Raw genomic sequence first — 11503 nt, forward strand, 5'->3', positions numbered from 1 at the left:
GTATACGAATAATTTAGAAGAATTATAAGTTTGGTTTGTTATTGTAGCATTTATGTAATAATAAATAATTACATACTGTTTTATTTTGTCTTTTTTCTTCTAAAATTATTTTAAAATGAAAGATGTTTACAAAGGGCTCATCATTTTTTACATTTTTTTATATTATAGGGGACGAAAAATATATAAAAATTTTTAACTTGGGTCTCAACACAAATATTAGATTCTACGATATTAGGTTAACTTGGGAATTAAAAATAATTTGTTCTATTTATATTATATTCTTTAAATATATGTATAATGTTCAACAACTGGCAATTCCAGTATGACAGCTTGTGTCCGTAGTCTGTAATATTTTAAAAACATTCACAGAGTAAAATAGTAGTTGTGGCATAGAGTTTTCTCTGTGGATACGATTTACAGAAATCAATTACATTTTTCCCTGTTTATTTATCTGGATGCAACATGATGTATCTTTTTACCTTTACATTGTAACCTTTCAAACGTCCTGTAGAATGATTTCAAGGAATAAGCCATCAAAGATCAAGCCAAGCCAAGATTAGCCAAACAGCTTAAAAACATTTTTAATATAATATATTATTATTATGTAATCATCCATAATGCAAAGTAATCGATTATACCTATTAGGCCGGTCATTTTGACCCATAATATATTTATTCATGAACTAGCAGTTGATTAGCCAACATTTGTAAACATTTAACAATAATTAAGACATGCAATTAATATTTTCCGAACATCCTATATACAATGTAGAATAAGAAACGTTAAAAATCGGCTACACATGTTTTTTAATCCCAGAAAAATTGTTTGAATACAATATTCAGTATGGTACCAGCACCTTCGCCATTATATAGCATTTTTTTAAAATATTTATATTTACCAACACTTCATGTTAGTTATTGATGAAAACAAGAAAAAACTGAAATGAGCTTATATTTTCAATTTATCATAATTGTGAAATGTGTTAAATAGAAACCATTTTGTACTAAATTTTATGGAAGGTTATTACAGTTTAGAAGCAACTCTGTCGAGCAGTATTATTATAAAATAAAAAATAAGCAGGTTTAACATGCACACAACATAAAAGTAATCAAAACAATCACCAGCAAATCATGCAATAAACTAATACAATTAACCAAAAATATGTTATATTATTAATATACTACAGCACAAAACTAAAGCCACCTAAAAACTAAGTTAATATGTTATTAACAAAATCCCAAGCTTTCCCAAATCCCATTAAACTCTCTGCTTGCTAACATTCAAAGCTAAGGGGTGTTCTACTGGACAAACATTCCTTAGGGCCTAAAAAATAATAAATACAATATACCTGCTAAATGATCATCACAATTAACTTATAAAGGAGAGAGGTGAAGAATAAAGTCATGTAACAGATACAAAATTGAATAATTTTTATTTTTCCATCCAAGCTCCAGCTTTAGATAACTTAAAACTATTAATAGAACTTAATATTAAGTTAACTTTGAAATTACCTCCTCTACTTGCTCTTTTGTAAACATATGAAACAAATTTCCTGGTGTCATAGTCATAACCTCAACATTAGACGAATTTAGTTTTTCTTCCATTACTTGCTTTAATATTGTTAAAGCTGATGTTGTAGCTTCCTCTAATGTCATACTGCGATGATAGACTTCTTGAAGGCTCTGTTGGGCACCTTCAGAACCTGAGCCAATAGCCTTTGCATCAAATTGAACAAACGTACCTAAAGTTAATACAACTCATAAAAAAATCTACATAATCTTGAACCCTTTCAATAGAAACCTGACGGATCCATATGATATAATTGGGGTCCCTTTTCATCAATGCCTGCAAATAAGATTGCTACACCAAAGGGTCTTGACATGGCAGCTCCATCATCGGAGTCCCCAAATTGTATAGCAAGATTGGAAACAGCCTGTGCACAAGACTCCACACTCATGTTTTCATTATAGACAAACCAATGATTTTGACATTCAACACGAGCTCTAATTAATATTATGAATAACTTCAATATGATTTTATTTATATTGAAATCCTACCTGTCTATCATTGTTCTAGAGTCAGCCATCAACCCTGACACAGCACAACCAATGTGCTTATCAACTTCAACAATCTTCTCTATAGTTGTTGGTTCCATAAGTGGTGAAGTGATTCGTTTTTCTACAGCTAATACTACACCTTCACTGGTACATATTCCAATAGCAGTAGAACCAAGTTTTATTGCTTCAATGGCATATTCTACTTGGAACAAGCGACCTTCTGGCGAAAAGGTGTTAACACCTCTATCATATTCACTTCTTGTTAAGAACATTACTAAAAACAAAGCTCGTTACAGGTTAGAACATAGAATGATAGAGCATTTTGTTCGATTTTCTTAACCAAATACACAAAAAAAGAAAATGTACTAAATTTATATATATTAATATATAACCTACTTGTTTATTTCTGTTTTAATTTGGAACCCCGAAAATAATTGCTTTATATCTCCAAAATTTGATCTGCTAAGTCACTTAGCTACAAAGTATAGTATAAACTACCGGAATAATATTGACATATGACATTTATGATTACTTAATATGAAAAGAAGATAAATTTTATTTAAATTAGAGATGCCGAAAGAATATCGACAGCAATGTTTGTCGATATTTTTTTCAAAAAATTGGGAGATATTTCTTAAATATTATAAGCATAGAATAAAGAAATTTAAAGTTTAGGTAAATTAATAATAATTTTAATAATTTTTACTAAAATTATTTTTTTTAAGAAGTTTCTTTATTTTTTGATTATAAGAAACATTATAAAATTGATACTTAGTTTTAAAAGTTTAGTGTATTTCGTCAATGAATTTCTAAGGATTATTAAAAATATCTCAGTTATTGCAAAAGAAAAATTCAATTTTTTTTTCTGGCATATATCGATATATCTATATTTATTAATGAATATCCTTATATTTTTGTTTCTGACCTACACTAGGTTTAAATTTAAGAATATTTTTTGGATAATATATGAATCGATTATACGTATAATGTAAAGTGTATTCAATATGGTTAATTGAGTTTTCAATAAACTATAGAACGATTAAAACATTCAAAATTATTTACTTTTTTGTTAAAATGTTTGATACTCTGAAACACCGAAAAAAAATAATTTTAAAAAATATTCATATATAGTTTTCGATATTTTACAAAAAGATATGGATATGTAAAAAAAGAGCAAAATACAGTCTTAAAAAAAATATTATTTCTAAATTTATTAAAAAGTAATAATTATTTTAGATAATCCTTTAACAATAAGTACCAATTTCAAAGGATTTAAAAATAATATTTAATTTATTCTGAAGAAATATCGAAAAATATAAGCGAAAAAAATATAGATATATCAGCCAAAAAAATATCGGCATTAAATATCGATACCTTTTCGCAATATATAGATATACATATAAATATATCGATATTACTTGTGCATCCCTACTCTGAAAAGAAGAAGTTTATTATTATAAGTTTTTGTAGATTAAATACGAGTTTGTAACAAAAATTAAAATCACAAAATATAAAATTTGTTTTTATCAATATTTTGTGATTAAAATATACTTTCAACAAAAGTAGGAATGGACTCTTCAGAACCGTCTCACAGCAATTTGTCGTCAATTTGCAATATCTCACAATTAATATCTGAAAACAATTGGAATGAAATTAAAAACCAATTAGAGATATTTTACAGAACATATATTGTTGAACGGGAAAGGTAATGCTTAACTGATTCTTAATATGTTATTTTAATGTTTTCAAATTCAGTTTTAGTGTATTGAAAGAAGACGTTAATGTTCTTCTATATGCCACAGATATTATTAATTCAAAATTTTGTTGGTATAACTCATTGGAGACTCCATTAGCAGATATTTTAACTGATATCATGAAAATATTGAGAATTTATGTAACTAAAGAATATGTTGTAATGTATTTAATTGAGAATGATAACTTTTACAGAATTTTTGATAATTTAATAAAATGCATATTCACAAAAAAAAATATGCAAGCCTTATATACTAAATATCTTTTGCAATGTTTGGTAAATATGTTGACATTTGGAGAGAGCAACAATGAAATTCGACTGAAACTTGCTAGTGCTTTCTATGAACATATTAGATATGCATTTATTGAAAATTATGGGTGCTTATATGAAGTTAGTGCCGTTTTATATAACATACTTTTAAAAGACGATATACAAGATATAAGTTTGCTGAATGCCATTATTGTAAATATTGGTTCCAGTAGATCAACTGTGAACGAATACCTTGATTTTTTATTTGAAAAAATATATAAACTGCCCCTGTTGTGGGAGGTATATGATCAGTTACCAATGAAATCAAAACTATTGGTACTAGGCTATCTCTCAGGATTAATTGTTGCCTCTGAGACAAATGTAAGACATGAATTACCTTATTCTTTAATAAAGAGACTGCTGGATATTTTTAATAAATCTGGAGATGTAATCTTTAAATTAACTCAAACATCATGTGCTGAATCATCTCAAGAGCTATCTTATGCTCTACAAATTTTATCTGTTTTATCGGGAGATCATCACTACTTAGATAGTTTACAATCAAATGTTGATCTATTAATTAATGCGTGTGCTATATTAATTAACATGAACAGGCTGGGGAAGACCTCTGAACATATTTTTAAACCCATACAAAAACTTAAAGATATTCAAAATCCTAGCGAGGATATCATTAACAATCCAGTTTTTGGTTTTAAAGGATTCCTGATTAGATTGATAGGAAATTTAAGTTGGAAGAGTAAAAGAATCCAAGATTTGGTAAATGTTTTTTTGTTACTTAATATTTTTATATTTGTTGAGATTTTTAGGCAAGAGAAGCAGAAGTTATCCCTGTTATATTAGATTGCTGTAACATTGATGCTAAGAATCCCTGTATCCTTTATAGTGATGAGATGTAAAACATATCCTATTTTTTATCTGTTTGTTCCTTATGATTATGTAGTTATTATGCAATGGGTAATATTGGCTATTCATAACCTTTGTGAAGATAATCTACAAAATCAGGCTATCATTTCTGGTCTAACTCAGCAGGGTGTTGTCTATTCAGAAGTTCTTAATGAATTTGGAATCAGCAGTTACACTGAGGAATTGTTAAGTAGCAAGATAAACAATTTTAATTTCCAGTGATGATTATATTTATAATCTTTATTGGAAATTATATTTTTTATATCATTTATATTTTTGTGTATAAAGTACTCTAAAGTAATACTAATAAAATATCAATAATTATTAGCATTTTCCTTGTGATTATATATGATGCTTAATTAGTAATTTGCTAGAATGTTGGAACTTGAATCTTAAATTGAATGGTAAAGAGAAAATACTAAAGCCCTAGAGGTCCAGATTGAAAGTGAGGATATTACTAGGGAGGGTGGAAGAATGTAAAACTTTTGAAGGTGAAATATACTAAGCATATAATATAAATCTTAGGAAAACTCTGATCTATAAAATTAGATAAAAGAAATTCCAGACTTCTATTGGAGTGGAGTTTATAATAAATATTATAATATACATATCTATATACCCTAGAATACCCTATCCTAAATGTGATTCTGAATAAGTGGATTAGGGTTGTTAAATTTATGCCAAACCATCAATGAATCATAATAAAAATTTGCAAGGATTATTCTTTTGATATGGGCTGGTAATGGATGTTGATTAAATACAGAAACTGAATACACATCCATTTTAACATGTAGATAGATACCTTTTCCTATCTTATATGTTTAAAGCATTATTGATTCTTTTTAATATCAACCAAATAAAATTCATTTAGAATTATAGAAGGAAATTGATAAGTTAATATTGGATTTTATTGTATTCTTGAGTTGAGCAAAATTATTACTTTATAATATTAACAGAAAGAAGTTAATATTCCTTACCGATTCCTTAATTGTCTTCTGGAACGAAAATACCCTACCCAAATCCTTATTTCTTGGTTCCCTCGTTTTGGAATGACAAACTTGGAAGATTCGGACTTAATAATTTCAGAAATATACTGGTAGGCGAGGTGATAGGCTTCGTATATGTAACAAGACCTTTTGTAAGTAACATTTGCTATAGGGAAGATATTTGAATAGTGCGTGTTTTGTAAATTTGCCATCAATTAAGAATTTCGGTAAGTGTTCCACTTGAGTTCCTGCTAAATAAAAATAGAGCTGTTAATAATCCATGGTAGCATTTTTGCTTTGCTGAATATTAGTGTATCAATGCTTACGTACTATATTTTGGCAAAGATCAAAATGCTATGCTATATATACTATTCGAATAAAAACATTTTTACAAGGTTTATTACATGCATTCGTTTTACGTCATACGTGTCTATGAAGTTTTGGAGACATTTGGGATTCATATCGATCTGCAACAACGTCTGGAAGGAATTTGGAATTCAGTAGTTGAGAACAACAAAAAGAAGAAAATGAATATATGTAGGCAAACGTAAAACTTGCCATATTTTCCTAGAAAATATGACAAGTTTTACTCGAAAGAAGGATGCACATCTTGAGGATATGTATGAATCGACACATGTGTTGGTATCTTTATAAAAAGTGAAACGCTACTCAGAGAGGTCAAGATTGATATGTTGTAACAAGTAATAATTAGAAGAAGCAAGGTCTGGATAATACGGCGAGTGGAGTATTATTTTCCATTTTAATGTTGTCCAAGTATGTGTCCACCGGTTTTTCAACATGTGGTCGAGCTTTGTTATGCAGAAGAATAACACTGTGTATTTGATTGTATGTCAAACGCATTAATTCCAGTCGATAGCGATCTCTATTGATGTTTCATCGGGTAATACTTTCAAATTATTCTGGTTTTCTAAAATGCTTCTCGCTTTCGGTGTTAAAGTCATTACTTTTAAAACGTCGAAAACAGTATCATATGTTGAAAGTAATAAAGTATGGTTTCTTACGTTTTCTTCAAGTTGAAGTAATAAAAAAGTCGGTACAAATTTATACATAATCTTTTTTATAAACACTTTGACGAAATGAGACATACGAAAAGTGAAGCCCGTTAGTGAGACTCGTCATGAAGTTGGTTATAAATGTACCCAATGCGATTTAATACACAATAACGCTCTAGCAAATTCTTTAAAATTAATCCCTTACAGGATTAATTAATCTATAGGCCTGATAACGCTAATTAGGTAGTTAGTTATTTCTTAATTTAGTATATATATATATATTTGTTTGTATGTTCGCTGTCAACTATGGACCGACTGGAAAATTGAAACCGACTTTTTTTATTCGAAAGAGTGCTGATTTACCGGCACCGAGGTGGTCCCATTGGAACCAAGTTAGGATCAGATGGGGAGAAGAGGGGGAAATCGAGGGAAAACCTCAAATTTCAAAGGCAGATATTTTTTATTTAAAATAATCAGATATTTGGATATAATGTTATTGCCGAACTGATGTGATGAAACATCGGAAGTAGTTCAGTGTAAAAGCCATTCAGTTTGATTTTTTAAGCACTAACTATATCATATGAGAAGTTGTAGAAACATGGTAAGCAACTGTTTATATGGGGTAGCAGTTAGAACGTTTAGCTCACACGCAACTTTCTTTTTTCTAGTTTGGTTGGAACATTTGTCAAATCACCTAGACTAGGTAGCGGGCCCCAGTGCCTGAAACATTTACTTATTTTCAATCTTTGTTTCTTTATTCCTATTTTTCCTTCTTCCTTTTTTTTCTAATTAGGGGCGGGTGGGGCAAGGAAGGCAAAACTAAGGTTCAAAGCATAATAAATCAAAGACTAATATAGTTTTATAAACATATTTATTATTGAAATTATTCTTGTTAATCAGACTAGCAAATGGCGAACTCCTAGTAACATCGGACAAAGTAATATCGAATATCGCCATAATATTGCGAAAAGCAAGAAAAGGCATTTTGCCTCATATGAAGGGTAAGACGATGCACCGCCATCAGGTAATATGAGGTATAAACCTTCTACTAATTGGGTTGGCAGAGCTATGTGCCCATTTATGACAATTTGAGCAAGTGATCCAACCTTCAGATGATTCTAAATAAAGATTTCCACAATACAAACATGGACTGTTATGTTCATCACCACTTTTTTCAGAAGAAATACTTTTGCACGTTTTCTTCTCTTTAATTTTAGCAGATGCACTGGGTCTGGACTTTGTTAGCAAGAATTTTTTTAGAGCAGTCATCTTTTTTACCTCTCGGCTTCCCGTCCTTTTCTCTAACTAACGTTCATAAGGTGAGGGAGTTAAAACAACCGATTTATCACTTTTTTTATTTACTTTTGTGGTTTGTTTTGGTTTTGGTAGAGGTAGAGGTATTAACTATTTCAGACTGATCGAAATACACTTCGATGTATCTTGAGGTGGATCAGATCAACTAGAATAACCTGCAAGAGGATCTAGTACGTTAATCTTCTTATCTGTGCTGTCACGACTGTAGTGGTAGAAGAAGCTGCTACAAAAACACCAGTAGCTATTGTCGTCGCAGATGTTGTTATAATGGGAATATACAAGATGGCTTTATTAGTTGATGTCGATATCGACGCTGCTGACACGCGTGTCGAATCTCCCACAATTGCTTCCGTTACCGAAGGCGTAATAGTTGTGGGGATGGTGGGATCTATCGCAGCTTCATTAGACTCCGCAGCTTTTACTTTGTGTGCGGGTTTTATTACATGTCGAGTTCCGTGCTAGCTTTCGAAGAGAACGGTCCTGTCGGGTGCTCCGAGCCTACCTACTCTTCCGAGAATTAACCGCAACTGATTGTCAAACGATCTACTCGTAAACTGCTTTCAGCAGCATCTTAGCCCAAATATCATAAACGTTTGTAAACGTCGCAAAGTGTTTTACAAGTGGGGCAATGGGTTCCTACACGCCAGAGTCATCACCGCCTCTAGAAAGTTGCCCAAGCCGTCCAACAACTGAGAAATCTGCCGACGATAGCCTTGACGATGCCCGGTTGATGGATCTTGGACTTATAGAGTATCTACAAAAAGAAAATGCAGAACTTAAAATTGAAGTTACTCAACTTCGAGTACACTTAACCAAGCAAGCAAGGAGACGAGCTCTCCGCAATGCTGATGCTGCTATAAGACCTCCTTGCTAAACCCACCCCGGCCTAGCCAGTACCTCAACCTCCTGATACACCAAATCAACTCACATCCATACCGTTGTAAAATGATGACCCGGATGACGGATTCCCGTAGTGGGAAAGAGGAAGAGGGGTCCCATCACCCCGCCACAATCAAGTCAGCTATCGAAAGCCGTCGATAAAAAAATCGAGCAGGCAACGATATAGCAGCACTGAGCGCAAACTTAGGGCTCGTTTACGCCCTGCCGCATGAGCCTAGCCATCACCTTGCTATTGGACAACGGGGGACACTCCACGCATTCTGGACTTCTTCATTCTCCAGAACATCAATCGTCCTTCTGATGTATTAGTTCTAGACGAGTTACACTCGGACCATCGTCCAATTATATTAACTAAGTTAGAGCCCAAAGGAGTAAAACGGGAAGTGAAGGATACTAAAGCCTAGTAATCCGAGAAATGGAACTCATTTTCTAGCGGACCAAAATCTGGATGGTCCCCCAGCTTCCTGGCGACTCTCTAAGAGCCTCGTGTGGAAGGCGCAAAATGTCATACCCTTCGTAAAGTCAGCAGAGACAAGGAACTTTCGCAGTCACCGACCACGAAAAGGTCGAACTCCTCGCTAAAACCTATGAGGCCCAAATGGAACGTCTCCCTTCTGCTACAAATATAAACGTTGTCGAGAACGATGAAATTATTAGGGAGGCCAACTCCGTTCATTCTCAAGTGCCTCCGAGTTATCTTCTAGACCATCTAGTCACTCCTAAAATACTCACGCAAATGATCAGCAAGATTCGGAACAAGAAGGCCCCGAGTTTCGATAATATTTCAATAACCCCATCTAAAAAACGCCCCTACAAGGCATCCGCTTTACTCAATATTTTTCTTTCAGATATCCTTAGGAGACCACAAGGTGAGGCAGCTGTTTACGCAGACGACACTGCTTACTTTGGTTCTTCTAGTAGCGTAGAGTAGAGTGCGGTGCAAGAACATCCAAAGCAGACTCCAAAAACAACTCGATGAGACGGTCCAGTGGTTACATTTCTGGAGGTTGTCGGTCAACCCACAGAAAACTCAGGTCATCTTCTTTCATAAGAAGCATTTTGCACCGAGATTTTCGCTTTTTAAAATCAAGAACGACGAAATCCTATGGTCAGAAGAAGCCACCTATCTCGGTCTTGGCTTCGATCGCAAGTTTAGGTGGAAGTTCAAAGGTCCCTCCAGGAAGGTCAAGGTATTGTTAATTTATTATTCCAGTTCATCAACCAGGCTAGCAGGATTCCTTTCTCAATAAAATCTCTCCTGCACAAGATGCTATACGGCTCCAGTGTCTATCTAAAATCCTAGCCAATGTCACCTAGCCAGGTGGAGCGTCTTCAAGACTTTCCATACAAAATTCTCAAGAATATAATCAATGCCCCCTGGTTCGTCAGGAATAATCAAATTCATAGAGAAATAGATAGATAGAAGTCCCCCAAGTTCACGATTTTATATGTGTCCGAGGTCTACTCGAGATATTTCTGTATCTTTATATGTATTACCGAGGTGGTCGATATTTTAGGCCAATAACTCATTCGGCTCTTCTTGGCTTTATTCTATCATAGTCGACACTACCACGTGATGCTCTAACTCCAAATTGTCTGGATCTTCTCCGGCGAGCGATTATGTACCGCAAGCTGCATGGTGTGATTACGACGCCATGTTCTTGCCTGGCCCTCGTGCCTCTTAACGGTGTTACCGGTTACGGGCACCCTCCTTACTAACAGTAAGAAGTATCAGTTAGGGTCATTGGATCAGATGAAAAGGTGGGGTTTAGTAGATAGCCCAGAGGCAGTCTCCACATAACCAGTCCAACTAGCTTATTCTTGCGGGTCTCCCCTACCTGGTATCCGTAACGGGATTCCCATTCTCGGTTTCAGGCCAAAAAAACACTTATTATATGTCGTTGGTAGTTGGAGCCTTCACTACTGTCGTGGTAGGAACAGGAATATCGGTTGTTAAAGAGGCAATAAAGTCGCTGTCTGAAAAACTAGTGGGCTCATGTGGCCCGATTCCAGTTTTTTTTAAAACAATTAACGATAGTCGACATCGTGGCAGCTTGAATGAAGGCTTTACCGAAAAGTTCAGCTACTTGACGCATTGTTACTAGCATTCCTGGATTGGTGTGGAGCCATGTCCATACAAAGCTTTGTCATAATAGACGTTTAAAGGCCGTATAAAAGCAACATCGCCGACTTTCAATCGGTGGATGGTATGCGATGGAAAACAAGAGCATGACTCCGTTGGATCTGCTTCGTCCATTAATTCCAAATTCTGTTTGTGTGTACTATGTCCATTAGGTAGCAATAATA

The 11503-nt window shown here is 33.5% G+C and overlaps 2 protein-coding genes across 3 annotated transcripts; one reads left to right on the top strand and one right to left on the bottom strand.

Moving 5' to 3' along the window:
* Positions 1 to 258: 258 nt before the first annotated feature.
* Prosalpha5 (Proteasome alpha5 subunit) lies at positions 259 to 2587 on the bottom strand. Of its 2 annotated transcripts, XR_013006760.1 has the most exons (6): positions 2454 to 2587; positions 2058 to 2331; positions 1801 to 2003; positions 1512 to 1741; positions 1094 to 1323; positions 259 to 1042 (listed from the first exon to the last, which is right to left on the bottom strand). XR_013006760.1 is itself a non-coding variant. In XM_076411139.1 (5 exons), the coding sequence occupies exons 2-5, from the start codon at positions 2327 to 2329 to the stop codon at positions 1258 to 1260; spliced, it is 771 nt and encodes a 256-aa protein (XP_076267254.1). In that variant the 5' UTR covers positions 2330 to 2331; positions 2454 to 2587; the 3' UTR covers positions 259 to 1257. The 2 variants fall into 2 exon arrangements, 1 of the variants encoding a protein (XP_076267254.1); XM_076411139.1 differs by having other exon boundaries at positions 259 to 1323.
* An 897-nt stretch (positions 2588 to 3484) lies between these two features.
* LOC143200619 (uncharacterized) lies at positions 3485 to 5307 on the top strand. The gene is made up of 4 exons (XM_076411134.1): positions 3485 to 3762; positions 3813 to 4836; positions 4887 to 4950; positions 5021 to 5307. Exons 1-4 carry the CDS (start codon positions 3626 to 3628, stop codon positions 5203 to 5205), a joined length of 1410 nt encoding a protein of 469 aa, XP_076267249.1. The 5' UTR covers positions 3485 to 3625; the 3' UTR covers positions 5206 to 5307.
* The last annotated feature ends 6196 nt before the right edge of the window (positions 5308 to 11503 follow it).

The sequence above is a fragment of the Rhynchophorus ferrugineus genome, unplaced genomic scaffold, assembly GCF_030347505.1.
Source record: "Rhynchophorus ferrugineus isolate W39M unplaced genomic scaffold, kcgeb_rfMv2 rfM8, whole genome shotgun sequence".
Classification (NCBI taxonomy): Eukaryota; Metazoa; Arthropoda; class Insecta; order Coleoptera; family Curculionidae; genus Rhynchophorus; species Rhynchophorus ferrugineus.